General features: G+C 33.3%; 2 protein-coding genes across 2 annotated transcripts in view; both read left to right on the top strand.

Annotated features, from left to right (window-relative positions):
• Positions 1–22,974, top strand: part of LOC139513645 (uncharacterized) — a 250,764-nt gene that overhangs the window by 155,337 nt on the left and 72,453 nt on the right. The window lies entirely within an intron of this gene.
• LOC139513604 (uncharacterized) lies at positions 2,903–21,947 on the top strand. The gene is made up of 15 exons (XM_071302257.1): positions 2,903–3,137; positions 3,573–3,683; positions 4,823–4,894; positions 6,113–6,334; positions 8,397–8,489; positions 9,629–9,760; positions 11,234–11,305; positions 13,719–13,784; positions 14,023–14,052; positions 14,774–15,104; positions 15,529–15,708; positions 16,448–16,731; positions 17,023–17,534; positions 18,572–18,607; positions 19,870–21,947. Exons 2-15 carry the CDS (start codon positions 3,604–3,606, stop codon positions 20,172–20,174), a joined length of 2,415 nt encoding a protein of 804 aa, XP_071158358.1. The 5' UTR covers positions 2,903–3,137; positions 3,573–3,603; the 3' UTR covers positions 20,175–21,947.

Here is a 22,974-nt window from a genome sequence, read left to right as displayed (position 1 = left end):
CTGTTCAGGTCTGTGGGTAACAGTTGATTCATTCGTTTTGTTCAGACTGATAATTTTCATTTGGACAAAATCTCCGGTTGAAATATTAGCATTATCAATCAGTACACATTGAATATCCAATGGATAAACAGTCAGAGAAAAACATGACCTTGTGCGACTATTTATATTCTCTAAACGTAAACACGTGGACATGATTCCAAACCAGTAAAACATATATGTTTAGAAAATCAGAAAAGTATGAAGACTGATCAGCACATAGCCTGTTTGAAACGTTTTTAACAAACTGAATATCTAAGCCCTCTGAATCGTAATGCTAATATTTCAACCGGAGATCCGGTGTCTCGTGTTAAGAAAGTTCCACGCTCACTACACGTTTAGAACCTTGCAATAACTCATTGATGGTGGCCTGTTGTAAAGTTTAAATATCTGCCCCTGTCCAATATACCTGTTTTTCAAGAGGCAGAACAGATTTCTCATACCTTCATCCTGAACGGCCTCCATTACAGAGTCTATACCTATTAAATTTATTGTTAAATTGTTCTCCTAAACATACATTTCGGGGCCTATCATAGCTAACTATGCGTACGGTTACCTATAGCTGTTAATTTCTGTGTCATTTTGGTCTCTTGTGGAGAATTGTCTCATTGGCAATCATTCCCATCTTTTTGTTATAAAATAATTGACACCGGACGTTAAGCAACCATTAACCAATCAAGCATACATTACGTGAATCTATATATCTAATTCGTTTATCCTTTTTGAACAATCAAATATGTTTCACCTAGAACTAAACTATAAGTTAACAACCGTTCTAGACTCAGTTTGTTAAAAGTTAAATGATTTTAGACTATCAAATTGTAACAGTAAAACAAATTATCTTTGATTGATGTCAAATACAACTTACAATCATCAGCAAAGATTAAATGTTTGAACTGTAAACATCATAAATAAAAGAAATCAATTAAGCAATATGCAAAATGTGACTGTCAGTAGAAGATAAATTTATAAAAACTGTTTATTCTAAGGAATGTGGATGAAGCAGATAAGATGTCTGTCTAAAGAATGATGAAGTTAAGATAGTAATAATATTCTGACAAGATAAGTCGATTATTATCCAAACAAATAAATTTCAATATATCTTCAAGTTCTTTGTGAATTATTATGTAAAATAAACAACACTTATCGTGTTTGAAATCCGTTTCTGAAAGAAAAAATCGTCCACAACATCGCACAATACCTTTCTAAACAAACCTTCTACAACAACGCGCAAAACATTTCTGAAAAAAAACCGTCCACAGCGACGCACAAAACCTTTCTGAATAAACCGTCTACAGCAACGCACAAATCCTGTCTGAACAAATCTGAAACAACAACGCAGCAAAACATAATGATCACTGTATAAGTATTGGGTCGTCTCACAAAGCATTCTATCATATATTTGAAATCTGCTTTTCGTTAATTTTTATGGATGAAGTACTGAGAGCGATTTATTCTGTTTTTATTTTATTCCTAATTTGAGTTTTGACTATATCAGTGCTTTGGTGTGGATGTTATTGTCATCTTATGTTTGGAATATTGTACTGTTATGTTGTCCTGTGCTTTGTGTGTAACTATATTTTCTTCAAATTTCCATTGAAAATCACTTTTAGTTGATATAGGTAAGGAGTTGTTGTGTGTCTAGACAAGAGAAAAGAGACAAAACATGATGCCTTCCATTTGTTGTTAGGTTCAGTAAGTGTTGTACTAACATACATTATATAAACTGGACAAGTACATGCAATAGATGTACTTCTTTGTTCTTCGATTTCTGGATTATTGAAAGAAATAATGTTCGTCAGACACATCTGAAAACTGATGAATACGTGCTTAGACGATTTCTTTAATTTCTTATTGAAAGATAAGATACCATTAACCTGTATATTAATGTCATTGGGCGTATTCGATGAGGTAAATAAATGTTGGCACCATCAACTTTCACCTGCTACCATTTAAACTCTTTATTTATGATACATTTATAAATATCATTCACTTGATCCATTAACCCACAATTACCGATATAATCATCTTGTTGTAATTATGTAACTTTGACCTACTAACACATCTGCTGTTATATTCCAGTTACGAAATGAGAGATGTTTGAATTCTATTCCATAAAGAAAACTTGTAAATCGCCAATATAAGCCAGCAACTTAACACCATCAGCATTAAAATTCATCTAGAGGTCAACATACTGCCTTGACCAATAGACACAAGTGTCTTGAAGGTTGATCAACACGAACACTTGAGTACTTTGGAAGGGTAAGCATTTCCTGCGCCACTACTGACACCCACCATGTTACTCTGGTTAAACAAATGGGTTTGTGTATAACTATTATCGAACCCACATACCAAATATAGTTATCATATTAATCATAATAAGTGAACAATTCACATTACAAAATCTTTCAAAGCAGTCGCTGAACCATGAAAGTGAGATCAAGGACAATGGGCTTATAACAGACATAAACTTCTTAATCTGCAACAAGAACCAAAGTACCCATGTGATCTATCTTCTGGAATTTAAAGCAAATAGTTTTAACATCGCAGCCGCTGTATAGCTATTTAGTAATCCCTACATGTCTTTCGTATCGCAGGCGATACAAAAACCGTTATAACTACTGTGTCATACCTTATTTTATAATTTTTTTTCATTTGGTTAGACAATTATAACTTGTGTACATATAAACTGCATTTAAATGGAAGTTAATTTGAATTAATATAACGGGACTGATTGTTAATTGATATAATTAAATGGTTAATTGTTATATGTTATACACAGTTTCGAATTTCAATGATGTCTTGATTAGCGATAATGACACTGAACACCTAAACTTCATATATTTAAACGTGTACATTTAAACTTATTGTATAATGTTCGGATTTCAAAGTAATCGTGCAGTTGGTACATAAAAGTATCAGCAATGTTCAGTTATATCAAAATTGAAATAGTATGTACCTATTGGAGAGCTAGGTTCATGCTAGATTTTTAAATGTGCTCGTTAAATTTAGTGATCCAAGTCTACCACATACATGTAATATTGGAGGACATACAATTTTCTTTATCCTGGATTCATTGCCTCTTTTTCTTTAATACGCGGGTTAGTATTATATTTCTTTTTCAGTTTTATTAAATATAGCAGAATACTTTAGAGGCACCATAATAAAAGTTAAAAAAAAACCATGTTACAATGCATGTGAGGTTAAAGTCAGTATAAACTGCAACATGGGACGATATGTGTTACAGAAATTATTTGTTTTTCACTTTGTTTTACATATCTGGCTTGCAAGGCTATGATCTGCAAAATACATAATTGTACAATACTGTTTACAGTTCCATTAACAATTTACGTAGAGCTTGGTGATCATTGTGAAAATTTACAAGAACATATATCCAAATATAAATCTTGAAATGATTTTGCTAATTTATGTAAATTTAAATTTTCAATGCATTCTAACGGTAACATTTTGTTGTTAAATGTTCTTATTCTCAATGTAGTTAATCATTTGCAGTAGAGAACATGGGAGGAGTGCAGTAGAGAACATGGCAGGAGTGCAGTAGAGAACATGGCAGGAGTGCACGACGACGATGAGAAGAAATACAATGAAATGCTGAAACCAATCACATACAAATCAGATGACAATAGGTGTTTATATATATATATATATATCTATTTATGGGGTCCTTTAATTGTTTTTCAAAATCATTAAAGGGAGAATTGAGATGAAATAGTATCATCAGGATAAGCTAAAGGCATGATAGTCTATATATAATGACATTAAAATTCAACAAAAGTAAAACTAATAGACGTCTAGAGGTATAGATAGATCTTCATAGTAATGTGATAAAGTTGGGGTTGTGGTTCAATACGTTGATGAGACAGCAACATAACTACACAAATAACAACAAGACATCTAGAGGTCAACTTACAATCTTCAATAACAGACCGATGTCTATAATACAATATGTTCTAAATAGACTTTAAACTTTACAGGAAATGTCAAAGAACTAACACTATCTCAAAAATCATAGACGAGTAACGAAAAATAATAGACGAGTAACGAAAAATAATAAGATTTGACAACCACAAACGGGTTCCTTGCGTTAAACAGGCACATGCATACAGTGGCGGATCCAGAACTTATCATAAAGGGGGGGGGGGGGGGAGCTGACTGACCTAAAACAAGGGGGGGGGGCGTTCCAGTCATGCTTCAGTGATTCCCTATATAATTAACCAAATCTTTCCCACGAAAGGGGGGCCCGGGCCCCCAAGCCCCTCCCCACCCCTGATCCGCCTATGGCATATGTGACGAGGTTTAACTGTAAACGTTCTATAACTTGGTCTATTCATAAATTAATAAATTCTTCGCCATTATCAGGTATGGTGATTGTTTCTAAACTTGTATGATCCAATAAACTATTGATTTATTTGAAAAAAGAGATGAACGGTATAAGTTAATGAGAAGCAACCCAACGTTAAAATTTAAAGACATCTAGAGGTTAAATTAAGTCTTCATCACTAGACATATATTTATACAATTTGTAAAGCTAAAAACCAACACATGTCCTATAAATGTTCTGATTAAACAGAAGCAACCAAGATCTGCCAAAAAAACCTAGTTCTCCACAAATTTGAAGTTGTACCTGTTCAAGAAAAGGAGCGTGTATCAATATTAAAACCCGACACAAATACGGTACTTGTTTCAAAACATCTCGACAATTTATGATAGTTACGGTAAATTCGGTTCTGTATAATTCTTGCATCTCTGTATCTCTTTATAACAGGAAATACAAGTACAGACACGAAGACTTAATATGGCGATCTAAATACAGAGCTATTAAAGGGCGAATACACAGGTACTGTAGTGATCTAAATACAGAGCTATTAAAGGGAGAATACACAGGTACTGTGGCGATCTAAATACAGAGCTATGAAAGGGCGAATACACAGGTACTGTAGTGATCTAAATACAGAGCTATTAAAGGGCGAATACACAGGTACTGTAGTGATCTAAATACAGAGCTATTAAAGGGAGAATACACAGGTACTGTGGCGATCTAAATACAGAGCTATTAAAGGGCGAATACACCGGTACTGTAGTGATCTTAATACAGAGCTATTAAAGGGCGAATACACAGGTACTGTAGTGATCTAAATACAGAGCTATTAAAGGGCAAATACACAGGAACTGTAGTGATCTAAATACAGAGCTATTAAAGGGCGAATACACAGGTACTATGGCGATCTAAATACAGAGCAATTAAAGGGCGAACACACAGGTACTGTAGTGATCTAAATACAGAGCTATTAAAGGGCGAATACACAGGTACTGTAGTGATCTAAATACAGAGCTATTAAAGGGCGAATACACAGGTACTGTAGTGATCTAAATACAGAGCTATTAAAGGGCGAATACACAGGTACTGTAGTGATCTAAATACAGAGCTATTAAAGGGCGAATACACAGGTACTGTAGCGATCTAAATACAGAGCTATTAAAGGGCGAATACACAGGTACTGTAGCGATCTAAATACAGAGCTATTAAAGGGCGAATACACAGGTACTGTAGCGATCTAAATACAGAGCTATTAAAGGGCGAATACACAGGTACTGTAGCGATCTAAATACAGAGCTATTAAAGGGCGAATACACAGGTACTGTAGCGATCTAAATACAGAGCTATTAAAGGGCGAATACACAGGTACTGTAGCGATCTAAATACAGAGCTATTAAAGGGCGAATACACAGGTACTGTAGTGATCTAAATACAGAGCTATTAAAGGGCGAATACACAGGTACTGTGGCGATCTAAATACAGAGCTATTAAAGGGCGAATACACAGGTACTGTAGTGATCTAAATACAGAGCTATTAAAGGGCGAATACACAGGTACTGTAGTGATGTCATTTCTGGAAATTAAAAAAAACCCACATCAAATTAGATTATTGGCAATGCATGTTGTATGCACAAACACTAATAACTTCAAAATGATAAAACAGCAACATCAGATGCAATATCTCATTCAACATGTTCTTTAAATGATAAAATTACAACATTATTTTTTTTATTGTAGTCTTAAAAGACTTCATTTGCTGTACGATAAAGACGAAGAAGATGGAAAAGAAAAGGTGATAGATAAACCAAAGGACAGCCATGACGAGCCCAATAAGGTGACGTTACGTGACTATCCCATCAGTATGTTGGAAGATATTGGAATGTTTTCAGTATTCTCCGATGACACATCGACAAAAGGCCCATCATTAAAACTATCCAGGGACCCTGCACGTATGTTCAGGTAATCTTAAACCTCTTAGCAGAGCTCACAAACTATCCAGGGACCCTGCACGTATGTTCAGGTAATCTTTAACCTCTTAGCAGAGCTCACAAACTATCCAGGGACCCTGCACGTATGTTCAGGTAATCTTAAACCTCTTAGCAGAGCTCACAAACTATCCAGGGACCCTGCACGTATGTTCAGGTAATCTTAAACCTCTTAGCAGAGCTCACAAACTATCCAGGGACCCTGCACGTATGTTCAGGTAATCTTAAACCTCTTAGCAGAGCTCACAAACTATCCAGGGACCCTGCACGTATGTTCAGGTAATCTTAAACCTCTTAGCAGAGCTCACAAACTATCCAGGGACCCTGCACGTATGTTCAGGTAATCTTAAACCTCTTAGCAGAGCTCACAAACTATCCAGGGACCCTGCACGTATGTTCAGGTAATCTTAAACCTCTTAGCAGAGCTCACAAACTATCCAGGGACCCTGCACGTATGTTCAGGTAATCTTAAACCTCTTAGCAGAGCTCACAAACTATCCAGGGACCCTGCACGTATGTTTAGGTAATCTTAAACCTCTTAGCAGAGCTCACAAACTATCCAGGGACCCTGCACGTATGTTTAGGTAATCTTAAACCTCTTAGCAGAGCTCACAAACTATCCAGGGACCCTGCACGTATGTTCAGGTAATCTTAAACCTCTTAGCAGGGCTCACAAACTATCCAGGGACCCTGCACGTATGTTCAGGTAATCTTAAACCTCTTAGCAGAGCTCACAAACTATCCAGGGACCCTGCACGTATGTTCAGGTAATCTTAAACCTCTTACAAGAGTTCACAAACTCACACATCCTCATTTGTATCTATATTGTTTTCATTTTTTTTTTCTGTGAGAGACATAAATGTTCATTTGGAAAAGATAATTAGTCAATGACTTGCTCACAGCAATTTGGTGTCCCAATCGCAGATGATAAGTAAACAGTAAAATCACAAAAAAAAACTGAACTCCGAGGAAATATTCAAAAAGGAAAGTCCCTAATCATATTTCAAAATTAAAAGTCCAATCACATCAAACGAATGTATAACAACTGCCATATTTCTGACTTGGTGCAGGATGCATCTTCTTATGTAGAAAATGGTGGATTGAACCTGGTTTTAAAGCTAGCTAAACATCTTACTTGTATGACAGTCGCATCAAATTCCATTATAATGACATTGATGTATGAACAAAACAAACAGACATAATTTTTTTTTATAAAAATAGGGGAACAGCAGTAAACAGTGTGTTGTAATTTTAATCTTAAGGAAACAAACAAATATGAAACAAAAAAGCACAAAATACCACATAGACAACGCATATTAGCAATATTAAAGGCAAGAATACACAAATTTACAGTAGTACAATAACACAATGACGGGATGTATAAGTACAGAGCCACGTCATATATTGATATTGTGAATGAGCAAACGGGTGAACGTTCAAACACAAATACAAGGACGAACGACCATAATATATATTGCTAATCTAGCTTTACTGATTTAACAATAGTATTCAAAATAGCAAAACTTATGTCTTCAGTGCAAACAGAAGTCAGCGCTAAATATAATAAAAAACTTTTTAAACTTCAAAATAAATGAAAGTGACATTTATTATAAACCACAAAAAGTATTTAGGGACTAGAATCTTAATTATACTTCAAACCCATCACCCGTTGAAGCAAGCTAAGCTTGCGCCTCAAAGCAATTACAATATGTCTCTTAATCTGTCAGCTTATCGATAACACTAACACAGCAAACAATTGCTTCAAAAATATATCTTATTATGTATTAGAAAAAGAGAACACTATATACGTTACAAAAACTTATGTGTATGGACATTTTGTCTCTTTGAGCAAATAATATAGGTACGCTTTAAGCTAAAGACGACAAAAGAGGTCTCCTCCTCGAATACCACCTCCCCGAAAAAAAACCCGACAACAAACTGACATCTGAGTTTTGGAGTTTTTACCAGCAATCTTATTTTGAACTTACAATTGTTATATCTTGACGATTTAAATTAAATTGTATTTAATTTATTAGAGGTCAACTACATCAGACAGAACTAAAGTCGAATCAAGCATACGGAGGATTTGATGTACCGAAGTCCCTAGCCCATTATGGCAAGTTCAAGGGGTATGTCCAACTCAAACATATTTACATAAAAATGAATTGACCGGGTACTTTCAAAACTAGATTTTCATTCAATTTGTTGAATGTGTTGTGACATTGTTTCTTTTGGTCTGTCGTTTTTTTTCATTTGAAATAGCGCAGGATATACAATATAAAGCTAAAATTAGAGTATGAAATTATGATAAAAATAATCTACATAGATCTAGTCGTTAAATTTAAGAAAGGCCTATATCATATTTGTTTTACGGGAATCATGGATAGAACCACTTATCAATAGAAAATGTATGGTAGATAATGAACACGTTAGGTACCATTCATGTTATAATCATAAATTTTAAAAACAAATTATTTTGAATAGCAGGTTCTTTATATGTATTATATAATATAAGTTAACTGCTGAATAAATTGTAAGTGCAATATGTAGTGCAGATAGTTCATTCTAACGGATATGTAGCATCCATTGGCAGTTAACACAGGTTAAAATTCATTTCTTGTGCAACTCATTTAAGAATATTGTTAAACATAAAACCTCCAACACTGAGTGTTTATATCAGTCTTAATCCATCGACATTTATTTACTGGTAAATATAATTGATTGATTGATTGGTGCTGTTTTATCGCCACTTCCAAAATTGATGTCTATATCGTTACGGTCAGACTTTATTGGTGGAAAAAGTCTGGGTGCCAGCGTAAAACAACGGACCTTCGACAGGACACTGAAAAGCCTGGTCAACTGAGATTAGTTTCAAACGCACTTGTCGAACTTACAAACGCACTTGTCGAACTTACAAACTCAAGAGCTGACAGAATAGTGATAACTCAATACATATACCTCTCGGCCCTGATCATACCTCTCGGCCCTGATCATGAGCTACCGAATTTACAAACTCAAGAGCTGACAGAATAGTGATAACTCAATACATATACCTCTCGGCCCTGATCATGAGCTACCGAACTTACCAACTCAAGAGTCTACAGAATAGTGATAACTCAATACATATACCTCTCGGCCCTGATCATGAGATACTTGAAGTAAATGCAAGCATGGAAGTATTAAATTTGCAATATAATAAACATATGAGTCAGTATAACAAACATCAGAAAAAAACATCTTTAAAATAATGGATATGTCTGATCTTCAGTAAAATACCAGAGGTCAGAGCAACAGTCGATGGCGCATTGAGAGACTATGGTAATGATCGAGTCAAAATGTGGAATCTAAACATCAGGAATGATGAACGATATGCTCATTTTAATCAAATGAGATCGCAAAGGTATATATTGTAAAAGGTACATTTTTATGTATAAGAACGCCAGGCTCGTGTTGTATAAGACACAAATCAAATCAGATTCAAATTATTTTCTATCAGAGCTATGCTTTAATTTTTTTTTTGTAATAACTGAACAATTCCACTTTTTGGTTGCGTGGAATGTATATAAAAAAAACCCGCTTCACATTAAGATCAACCATTGAAGTATTATCTTATTTTCGTGCATCAAGAGAGGTCGTGTAAAAAGCAAAAAAAAACTGAACTCCGAGGAAAATTCAAAACGGAAAGTCCCTAATCAAATGGCAGAATCAAAAGCTCAAACACATCAAACGAATTGATTACAACTGCCATATTCCTGATTTGGCACAGGCATTTTCCTATGTAGAAAATGGTGGATTGGACCGGGTTTTATAGCTAGCTAAATCTCTCACTTGTATGACAATCGCATCAGATTCCATTATATTGACAACGATGCGTGAACAAAACAAACAGACATAATAGGTACAAATTTCCATTAAACAGCAGTCAACATTGTGTTATAATTTTAATAGCTCCAAAAAACAAACAAATATGTAACAAAGAAGCACAAAATAGCATATAGACCAAGCATATTAGCAAATTAGATTTGATCTTAGACAAGGCATATTTGTGGAATTTATTTTTTTACGTTGCCATTAAGACTGAATTCAATTATGTTTGGTTGCATTCAATAAATATTGACGAGCTCAATGTGTCGATTGAAATTTGAAAGACCTCCTTTGTCACCGACATAACAACACTCGATAGTAATATATCTATCTTTTGTAAATTTGGACAAGTGCATTATGTCTCACCTGTTGCTCATCGATGGTATCGAGTACGCGCAACTGTTCGTGGAATTGCTGCGCTGTTTTGAATTAATTTAAATGTTAGAGTGCGTGAAAAAGGCTACCATTTCAGTACGACTGGGATAATAAAAATGACAGTCGTTTGTGATCAGAAAAGGCGTCGACAGTATCAGGAAATCTTAACTTTTTTGAATTTTGGATCCTCAATGCTCTTCAACTTTGTACTTGTTTAGCATTATAACTATTTTGAAACGAGCGTTACTGATGAGTCTTATATAGACGAAACTAGCGTCATTGATGAGTCTTATATAGACGAAACGCACGTCTGGCGTACTAAATTATAATCCTGGTACCTTTGATAACTTTTAACTTACGATGTATAGTCTTCAACTCTTTCTGCTACTATATTCTCAATGTCGCAGGAAGTTATAACGAGAAGCTTACCGCATCTTTCCTTTTGCTGTTATTATGTGATTTTCTATTTGATGATTCACTTATATTCATATTTTAGTTAACACAATCTCGTATAATTTTTTAGAAATCGATAAATAGATTGAAAAATAAATCTGTGTTGTTTAAAGTGCATTATTAACTTATAGATAATTACATGACATTATAGTTAACCATTCATCTGTCATTAATTTTGTAGTGGTCTAAAACGGAAGAGAATACAGTTTCAAACAAAGGAGAAAGGTACTCAGAGTTCTACGAAGGCGGAGATGTATGTTTATTTGCTATATATAATAGTCAACAAAAGAAACGATACACGACTTTTTTTTTCAAATTAAAGATAAAGTTTTCCTTTTCTAGGACCAATATTGAAGGTAGTAATATTTAATTACCATGGAAATATAAATCCGTTTATTATATACTTAGTAGTAAATACAGATAAATTGTATGTGTAATACAATCATTGGCAAGCGTGCTGTATCAGCCACCCGTGATGATATCGATATCAGCACGGTTGCAAAAGCTTTATCACACCTTTAATCTGTATGACGTCACGTCATCGATTGCAGTCCCTGTTGCAAAGGCTTTCAAATCCCTAATCTGTATGACGTCATGTCAAACCTATAATCTGTATGACTTCATGTTACATAAAAAACATCTACTTGAGGTATATGTATATAATAAAGTGTATATGATATGGCTTTTTCAATATCACACACCATATCAACCCTCAACCAATATAATCCCTCGAGCAAAACTCTTGGGATTTTATTGGTGTCTCGGGTTGATACGGATGCGATATTGAAAAAGCCATATGATATTCTCTATTTATTTATTTTTATTTTGTTGCTTTCATGACGTCATTTGGCTATTATTTTTTGTTTGTTGACCAAATTTACATAAAACGACAATTTTAAAACAAAAGTTCCAACTAATGATGTCAATCTCTCATTTAAGGATAAAGACAATGTTTGCCATCAATTCTTTTTTAAAAATCGTACAGTTTCTTTGTTTATTTGTAAAGCAAAGTTCGGCCCACAAGAAATCGTTAAAATGTAACCATTATCAAACCTTGATTTACCATTGACAGTATGTGTAAAGTGAAATTAAAAAAAAAACGTTAACAATCTTAAAACTAATCCGAAAGGTTCCAAATTTACAGTTTGTTGTTTTCATATTTAAAACATTGATTTGAGACGAAAACATTTTTTTTTCGCATTTTTTTGAGATTTTACCAAATATTTAGAAAAAAAACCCAATAGTTCAACCCATTAGTTACAATATGAACATAACTTGATTAGCATATTGAATATTTTTAAACAAATTTGAAAATTAATTTAGTAATTAGAAAATTGTGTGTCGATTTTGTGTCGAACTTTCCGCAAAAATAATTTGCACCCTATGATCGTTTACACGGAATTTAATTACTTTCCGACAGATTTTGATTTTCATTATCATATGTGCATACATTGCAAATAAAAGCTGTTTAAATAGTGTATCTCATTTTGTTTTAGTTTTAAGACTTTTTGATAAATTTTGTTCTAAAGTCGCGTGTCGTTTCTTTTGTTGACTAGTATAGTTTAATTACTACATTCAAAATAATGTTAAATTTTGAAAACAATATTTTCGCATATCACAAGATTGCAGCTGTATGTTAAACTCAAAAAATAAAGATATGAAGACATGATATGATTGCCTATGAGACAACTTTCCACCAGAGGCAAATGACATAGATGATAACAACTATAGGTTACTGTGCGTCCTTCAACAATGAGCTCAGAGTCAATTAAATTGCGAAAAACTCATCCTCTTTTCAAAATGCTTTTAACACTTGTTGCATCCGAAAGAGCATATACGATCCGAAATAGCATATACGATGTAATATTGATAAGTAAATGCCGGGAGCTGATGTTTAAGAGGCATGCATATAGACAAAATTCTAGGGACCGTTTAGTCTTCAACCAGATCCAGGGCAGAGTTCAAGTAGGGCACCAGGGTTGTGTTTGAAGTGCATTGCATTTCCGAATTAACATGGTTTTTTGTATCTTTTCCTTTTCCTTCCTCTTTCTCTCTCCTAGAGATTTTGAAAACATTTCGTCAGTATGATAGTAACACCCACGCATACATTCCCACCAAATGAGTTAAACACAGCAATTTTCTTTTTCTTATGTTAAATATTATCAGGTCTGTCTACTTACTATATGTTAAATATACAAATGTTAATCGTACTTGTGTTTCTTTGATATGTTTTAAAACCTTACAGAATATATCTAATCGCATCTAAGAATGACAACTACAATTCTGTTTATTTTATTTGGAGATCTAACAAATGTGTATTCCTACCGTAATTATATATATATTGATAAACGTATAGCGTCAGCGTGACATGTGACATGAAATAACCGTTACCATAAAGACTCGAAACCAAGTTTGGTAAACCGAACATATAAAATTTTTGAAACATAACACTATAACAGTCAATCAATTTGCATTAATTGTAAATGAAACATCTTCTTTACCTGCAAAAATCCTTTTCTCCAACGCTAGAACTATGTAAATATAACAGATGAAATTGATGCTTACAGATGATTGTCATATGAATGTACCGACCGTGCAAGGGCTGTATAGCCAGTCAAGGTCGTTAAAAACTTCCATTTGTTGTATATGAATGTGTTTATTTACAGAGAAGTACAAACAGTGCATCCTGTAGAACGACGTGATTCGTTCGATTTAACAATGGGCAAAGAGAGGTAATTTTGATTTACTTATTACATAAAATATGAGAAAAAGCTCGAAAAGCTATTTGGCGTTTTCGAAATCCAGAACAATAAGGTTTAAGTTTATGTCCTTGATAGAAATTTTACAGATATACCATAAGTTACAAAATATTATTAACTGAACTTTTAGTTGAATACTTATTCAATTTCTCATGTAATGTTGATATTTACCTGCTAGTATCACATACCATAATACTTTAGTATTTTTCAGATCTGAGGTATCAACAGAGGAGTTACAAAGGTAATAGTTTTTAAATCACTTTAAAGTATTTTCTAACCACGTCTTTTTTTTATTTTTTTATTTATTAACTAGAAACGAAAGTACTAGATAATTATGCTATTATTAAGCATAAATAATACATCTTGTGTGTGTTTAAACGCCACCTTTAAGCACCACATTTAGGCTACTTCGAGGCGGTCAGTTTTTATTGGTGGAGGAAGCCGAAGTGCCCGGAGAAAACCACCGACCTTCGATAGATAGGAAAACAGACAATCCTAGTCAATTAAGATTGGAGTCGACTGCACCCGCACGAGCGGGGTTCGAACTCATAACCTCAGTGTTGACTGGCTAGTGATTGCAGTAGTAACTACTTTGACCACTCGGCCACTGAGGCCCCTCATAAATACTACACAAATCCCTTTAATAATAACCGGTTTTCCAAGTCAGAGTTCTACTCCCTTTTGTATCTTTCGCTTCCCTTAAGCTTGTCACTTGTTGATTGGATGCTGATTCAACTCTTTTGGCTATATCTTGACGACCAGTTTTTATTGGTGGAGGCCGGAGTAGTAGGAGACGTTCAGCAGAAAAATGGACAATCTAAGTCAATTAAAATCAGTGTCAATCAAATAAAGGCCCTGGATAAAAGAGAGTTTGGTAGAAAAAATAATTCCTTTAGATTATTGTTTTTTTGGTGATACGAAGAACAAACAAAATGTAAACCATCTGTTTTTTACTGACACAGTAAACCAAAATTAGAACTGAAAGCTGGACTGGAAAAAGCTGACATCGCCGCTATAGATTTTTTGGATGGCTTTGATAGACTTGGGGAACAGGACTGTCAGAAAATGATCAACGAAATATACTTTAAACCTGATGAAGATATCATTTCATCTATATATGTATTACAATCTGACATCCCAAGTGTTCAGTTGATGAATATCATAACAGTGAGAATTCCGGTCAAAATCAGATTCGATTCAGAAAAATTGAAATTCTTTATAAGGATGAGGGTTGGACTGGTATGGCGGAGAATTGATGCTAGATTCGAGGAAACACCGGGAAACTCAATATTTGTAAGTCGGAAATTCAATGTTTTGTCTTAAGTTTTAGAAAAAATACTATTACTTGTGTTATTATGAAATCCTGTTTGTTCTTGAACTTGACATTTTAATATATACAAATTATGTTCACTCACTTACTATTAATATATATCGACATTTAGTCATGGATACTCAAAACAGACTCTATGGTAAATATATTAAGCCAGTTTTTTGCTTTGACTTTCACCTTTTAGTTGTATCCGATTTTATTTTCCAGTCGTTCGCCTGTTAAAATTTGATTGTTTTTCGCCATAATGTTATCCGTCTTTTTTCTATTATATATAAAAGGATTATGACTTTTTTTCTCGAGTTTAAATTTGCTTAGGGCTATTAATTTTGACTTCACCGATTTTACCTCGCCGAAAATGAATGTTTTATTTAGAAATTTTGTCTTCAGGAAGGTTATGTGGTATTCAAAACAGAAATTCGTGGAAATTTCTTTGCAACGTGCGATTTTATACAATTCACCTACAAAGTTGACAAGCATGGATACAAGTTTAAAAATGCCTTAATTCCTGACATACAAGTATCTGTGAAAGGAGGAGTTCTGGATGAACCGGAAGACGTTACATTTCAGGTAAAAATATTAAGTAAAACTGTTATTTTTAAATCAAAATTGGAATATATCTGTCTTAAAATAAAGAAATATGACATAATAAGAAAACAATGATGTTCCAGCTGCTCGCAAAATTCCATTTTACATGGAACAAGTTCTCCTTAGAAATGATATATTCAACTACATAATTCAGTGATTTTATATAAAATCATTGAAACGTCTTCGTTATACGGAAATCGTCTTGAAAAACCATCGTATTATCATTACAAACTCATATTTTGTCATGTTTGAAAATCACCAGATTTCATGTACCGATAGTTTATGAATTTGATAAATTCCTACAGCAAGACAACCGAATTAAAAAAAACCCAATTATTATTATTAGTAGTAACGAGAGGGAGCGAGAGTTGTTATACTATTTGATCAACCTTAATATAAAAAAAGAAGATGTGGTATGATTCCCAATGAGACAACTGTCCACAAGAGACCTGTGAAAATGACACAGACATTAACAACTACAGGTCAAGTTTGTTTGTCTATTCTATTTTTGCCAAAATGACTGTCTATCTTTCACCAACTCATATGGTTTTCTTTCTCCCTTAAACTGAATGGTCATCTGTTGGCTGTTTTACATTCTTTATTATTTGTTTATGAATTGTGACACACCAGTACATGGTACTATGTTATTTAGGTATATGCAAGAAAACAATGAAATCTTATGTTGTGTTTTGTTATATTAATTGGACTATATGTATTATAGGTGCGACTTATTGACAGGGAACGATTTTCAAAATATGACGACGTATGTTCAAGACTTATATACCCGATTACCTATATATCAGATGGTCTATGGATTCGACGAAATAAATTATTGTATTCTAAACGAATATCGCCGTTATTGATAACAATAATGAATGACATTTCATATGGGATAGACAGTGAGGTATACTTGATTCGTGAGAAGCAAGGAAGAATAAATATTATCGGTTGTAGAACAAGTACGGATAAGAAATTTATAGTGATGCTGGACCATACACACTCAACGTAAGTACATTGTCTCTATTATACTGGACAACTGTTAAAATGTTTATACTCGCTGCATTTTTTTAGTTGATTTTTTTTCGATTTTTTAGGTCTGAAATAGCGCACTTTTAATGAAAAACGCCCTTATAAGAATCGCGAATGATCGCCGCATATTTTTTCCTAGTCCGCTAAAAACTAGATGTATATGTATCATGGCTGTTAATTGGTTTCTTTTATAGGCCGATAAAACAAGATACTGGTGAAGTAAGTGGAATTTTACTGGAAGTCAACAAGCTTTCTCTCTGATTTCAGGTTCTGGTATGTGGTTACCAAAGAAATAAATAAATACAAGGCATATGAACCGATTTTAGAACGTGGATTTTCTGTTGCTTCATCACGAACTTGTGTTTGCAAAATTCTTACCTTTCACGAAAATAAAAAAGAGGAGTTTAACATTTGGGTATGCATAGTAGAACATCCAGATGTTGATAATACGGTCAGTAAATACCTTGGTCTAGCAGATGATAAACGATTGGAAATGTCGGACGATGGTGGGATTTCTCGTACTATCGATTTCGTTTCCCGCTCTTCAGTCGTAAATATTGACCTTGACGGTAATTTCAAACAAAGACATTACAAGGAACTCCCTACATTGCAATTTAGTGTCGGACATTCCTGCCGGGTGAAATTCAAAATAAAATGTCGAATTAAACCCTTACTTTGTGATGATAAGGAAAAGATAGCGGTTATTCGATTTTATATCGGAACAAAGACTATCCATGAAGTTATTATCGATACTGCAGCACCTATTCCAGATTTTGATGGTAAGTAGAAAATTTAAAAATAAAATGATCTAAAGTATAGACAAGTGGAATGACAATAGAAAAAATATCTCAAGAAAGCAGATCTAATAAAAAACAGACAATAACATGTCAAGAACAACAGATTTAAAGAAAAAAAAAGTCAACAAAATATTACTAAAAAATTGGTTAAGATTTTGCAACACTCACCCCACAACTAATCATGAAAACCCGGATGTTTTGAAAGAATTTGCAACTTCTGCTCTACAAGTGTGAGCCGTTATATTTCTAAATTGGCAGTAACAACTTATAGAAGCTATTTCTTAATATATGTGTAAAAAAGGAATAAGTCTTGGATGTTATTTGATTTAAGTTCATTTATGTGTTTTGGAATATAGTCGGTCGTCCATTTTCACTTAACTAGTATACACTTTTATTTCAGGACCTGCTGATGACCACCTCTGGGTGCGGAATTTTCTCGCTGTGTCAAAGACCCATTGGTGGCCTTCAGCTGTTGTCTGCTCTTTTGTCGGGTTGTTGTCTCTGACATATTCCCCATCTCCATTCTCAAATTTAAAGCATAACGAAGTTCGTAACTTTGTAAAACTTAAAAATGAACAACGAAGGACAGTTGGGAACATTACCACATATCAAAGAGGATTTTGTTTTCCCATTGCAAAGAATCATTTATATGTATCAATATTCCAACTGAGCCTGCATCTAGTGTTTATATTTCCCAGTTGACACAACATCACAAAAGGTTCCAATATTTTATCAAGAATTACCCTTTGTTTTGCACATGATACGCAATGGATTGACTTATCTTGAATTTAAGAATACATATGATTTTAAAAGGTTGCCTACGATTTATGACATGTTGACAAACTTGATAACTTTAACTTATTGAATCACTGTGATCACTTAAAACATATGATACATGTAAGGGAACATTTTAATTATAAGGTCAAAAAACATAACAGAGTTATTGTGGCCCTATTTATAACAATATGAAGGTTTACTTTTTACTTTTATTTACCTGATTTGCATTGTATATTTTTCAGTCGTACCCAAAATCGAAGCACCGGAATATACAAAAGGTATGAATTAAATCAAAAACACTCATACCGTTGCTGCTTAAAAAGACAATTTTGATAATATCTCTTTAAAAAAAGAAGAACAAAAATCATAAGTGGAATTCAAGTCAGCATCATCCCCCAAAAAGAAAAAGTGGGAATATAAAGTTATAAAAACAAAAGAAAAACATTGCATGGAAAAAAGATCGAGCAACGCAAAATAAAAAAAAAACAAGGATAAACTCCTGTGTGACAGTGATAAATTATATTCAGTGATAAGTAATGGAGCAAAAAAAAAAAAAAAAAAAAAAAAAACAATATATCGGCAAAAAAGAATGAAACACAATAGACATACAAGTCTACAATATACTATACAGAAAAACAACATCACGTACCAACCAAAAATCTGGGATGATGTTAGGTGCTCCAAAAGTATAAGCAGTACACCAAATAATTCTCGACGTTATTAAAAGTGAGATGAGCGTTGAGAAAAATAACACGCGGTCTACCTCTATGAACGCTTAAATGAAGACGTAAGAATATTCAAGTTGTGATATAGTTTTTATAACGACAAACAAAACCATGGCTATAATAAAATTTCGTAAAAACCAACACCAATGATATCTTTCACCTCTCTTATCTCTCTTACGAAAAAAAATATGTATGGACTTGTCTTCTCAAAAAGTCTTGGATAAATTATGTTTAAATATCGACAATTTGCGCCACACATAGATTACGTTATTTCAAAGTAAATCGGAAGCCTTCTTTTACTGCTGATATAAAAAAAAATGTTGCATGTAACTAGAAAGAAGTTTTGTCCAGTATTATTCATACAAGTTTTCACAAAACTCATTATATGTTTTCGATCAAAACAAACTAATTTTCGAGAGCAATTTATTTTCGTGAATTTTGCAAGTTGAAAAATAACGCTAATATTTAAAGTTTAGATCTTTCCTTCACAAACTGAAATGTCGCGACGGGAACTAGAAAGATATAGTAGCGAAATAAATTATCCGCAATATTAAGTTTCTTTTCGGTAAATGAACCATAAATTATATTCACTATTGTTGATAATAACACTTTATAATTGTCTTTTTTCCGAAGCATTGTTCGGAATATCATTCACCAGGAATTCTTAAACCTGAAAATGTGAAACGTTAGGAGCAATATGACTATAAAGGAACATTAAAAAATACAAATTTATCTGAAATCAACTTGTTTTGAGGGATTTGGAATTCAGCTTATTCCTGGATGTGCTTTTTATATCATGATTTTATGTATTACAGAAGCTATTGAGAAGTTATTAAGCGCAGAGAGTCTACATAAACTTGCCGCCTGTTTGTCAGAAGATGAGGGATTTGACTTGTCGATACGACTTGGGGTTCCTGCTGGAACTGTGTCCAAAGTCCTAATAATGATTGGCAGTGTTGAAAGTAAAAACTTCAGATTGATATTGCTTTGGAAACAATCAATAAAAGGAGATGTGTCGGATGTAAAAGACTTCATTAATTCTTTTCATGACATCGATAGGGGAGATTTAGCTTTCGGTATCATGGATGCTTTAGACAATTGTAGACCATTTAAAAAGTGATGTCATGAAGCCATTAAACCTAAGTTGAATATATATGGCTATTTTATAATAGCAATGATAATGCGAAATTTATGATGACTGGTGTTTCTGCATTTGCCAAATCTAATGGATTCCTGCATCAAAGAAACCACAATTACCTTGATTGCCACGAACAACATGCCAATGAATTTTACCAAGAAAACTTTAAATGTACATACACGGTTACAACAACAACAAATATCATCTGATTCCAACAAATTTATTATTCACTTTTATAAAGTAAGACATTCAAGATCCTTTTTTAATCCAGTCAAATAAGGTCTCATTTACATCTTACAATTATAATTTCCTTTTTTATCAGTAGATACAATGAATATTGAACATTTATTGAATATATCATTTTATCAAAGTTATCACTTGGTGTAATTTAACCAAATATCAGAATTGAAGAACAGACGCCATTGATGCCTTGCTTTGTATTTCACTACAACAAATAACAAACACTGATTTTGTTTGGATATTGAATTGTCATGACAACATTTAATCCAAATTCATTTATACAACAACAACAACTGTTACAACAACAGTACACAACCAAAATATTTGTCAATCAATAAAATGTTGATGACGATTGAACTAATCATTGTATCACAGCTGGGCGATCCAAAGCTGGGGTACTGAAGGGCGGTCCATTTCGCAATATTTCAGAATTAGCAGCTGGTCTATCCATAGTCTGCATAAAATGAAGTAAATTCCGCTCCGGTTGTGTGACTGTGCTTCAGCATGTTACCATGACGGATATTTGTATGAAGACTGGAGCATCTGAAAAATAAATAAAACCAGCAGCAAAAACAGTTCAATTCTTAAGGGTGGGAGAGGATGGGTCTTAATTTTTTAACGTCCTCTCCGTTCGGTTTTCAAGGTAAAAGTGACCGTTGAATTGCACGGACTTTTACTACTCCGCTATCACATCACTATCACATGCTCAAATTAGCATAATAAGAGTAAAGGACGACTCGATTTGTCGAGTCTCAATACATGTTTATGTTAATTCAATAAATGAATTTAATTTTCATTTAATTAAATTCTATTATTTAATTTCGTTGAAAATAAGTAGGCTCCACTCTTTAAGATGTTTAGTATAGTTAATTAGTTATCAAAGGTACCAGGATTATAATTTAATACGCCAGACGCGCGTTTCGTCTACATAAGACTCATCAGTGACGCTGAGATCAAAATAGTTATAAAGCCAAACAAGTACAAAGTTGAAGAGCATGGAGGACTCAAAATTCCAAAAAGTTGTGCCAAATTTTGCTGAGGTAAATAAAGGCAACAGTTGTATACTGCTGTTTGAGATTCATAAATCGATTGGAAAAAAACAAATCCGGGTTACAAACTAAAACTGAGGGAAACGCATCAAAAATGAGAGGAGAAAAACGACACAACAGAAACACAACATTAAAATGTAACACACACAGAAACGAACTATAACATAACAATGGCCATTTTCCTGACTTGGTACAGGACATTTTAAGAAATAAAATTGTAGGTTGATCCTGATTATGTGGCATGCCAAACATCCTGCTTTTATGGCAATGTTAAATATAACATTAAAATGACAACATTACATAACAGGACTTCAATTCAAATAAACATTCTTGGGATAAGAAAGTCCTTAGTTTTTCGAAATAGCTTCTCATGTCAAATTATTATTATATATATATGTGTTTATTTGGTTGTGTAAATTTTATTTTGTACAATTGGTTTAGTAAATAAAATATGACACACTTCTGATATTTATTTAATTCTTTTTATAATGCATATGTTGCATGTTTCATAAAACGTATATATAACGTGTAACTAATCATGGCGTTGTCAGTTTATTTTCTATTTATGAGAGTGACTGTCCCTCTGGTATCTTTCGTCCCTCTTTTATAAATGTAACTATAAATGTGTCCACATCTGGGACAGAAAAAAAATATTTTATATCGACAATTGTTCTTTAAAGTCCAAACACTTTCTTTCGTTCAATTTATAGATGTTAAAAAATGTAAGGTTTATTATTTTAACGAGAAAAAAATCACAGATTTTAAAAACAGTAAAAGGAATTTATTGTAGTATTTGATTTGATTGGAATTTGTTGTATTGAATAAGTATTTTTGCTTGATTGTGAATTGCTTCATTTCTACTTATTTTATTTGTTTTATTTTAACCTTAGATGAATACATCTGTACACAAGTAATACATTTTATGTAGCTTATTTCTGAGTTATAGTGTACCCTATATATAAATTTAAAAATAGAATCATTTAAGTCAGTTCAATCATTGACAATGACTGTATTTATTGCACTTGGTATAACAATTACTCCGAGAGAGCTGGAAAAAACTGACATCGGGGCTATGTATAACTATTACCCAGTTGATTGATACTATGTGTCTGTGTCTCAATTCACTAGCAACATGTTTCTGCAACTTTACATTTTTATACTCCAAAGTAGTCGTCTTATCGATTTTGATCATTTTCCGACTTTTACATCTTGATTGAGTGTTGATTTGAATGGCGGGTGAAGCATGCATAGAAAGAGAAGCTTGCCATATTGACGCATCTGATCTAGCTAATTTTGAAATTCACTTAAATCTTCCAAGGTTTTAAACATTCTGTTATATAGTTCCGATGTTCCCCGTAATGCACATATTTTGTCTGTTCAAAAGCAATAACTAAAAATGACTTCTTTTTTCTTTAAATTTTGTTTTCATAAATATCATAGAGAAATGAAGCTAGAGAGTAGTTGCAATTTCTGATTTATATAGGGACATAACC

This window comes from Mytilus edulis, chromosome 2 (genome assembly GCF_963676685.1).
Source record: "Mytilus edulis chromosome 2, xbMytEdul2.2, whole genome shotgun sequence".
In the NCBI taxonomy this organism is placed as follows: Eukaryota; Metazoa; Mollusca; class Bivalvia; order Mytilida; family Mytilidae; genus Mytilus; species Mytilus edulis.
Note: the sequence above shows the minus strand (reverse complement) of the source record. Positions and strands in the feature narration are given on the sequence as shown.

Excerpts from the sequence above, each read along its gene's own strand:
- LOC139513604 (XM_071302257.1), top strand. The coding sequence starts at position 3,604 with ATGGCAGGAGTGCACGACGACGATGAGAAGAAATACAATGAAATGCTG. Across the intron at positions 11,306-13,718 it reads AGTTCTACGAAGGCGGAGAT|AGAAGTACAAACAGTGCATC; the intron begins GTATGTTTATTT and ends GTTTATTTACAG. Across the intron at positions 15,105-15,528 it reads CACCGGGAAACTCAATATTT|GAAGGTTATGTGGTATTCAA; the intron begins GTAAGTCGGAAA and ends TTTTGTCTTCAG.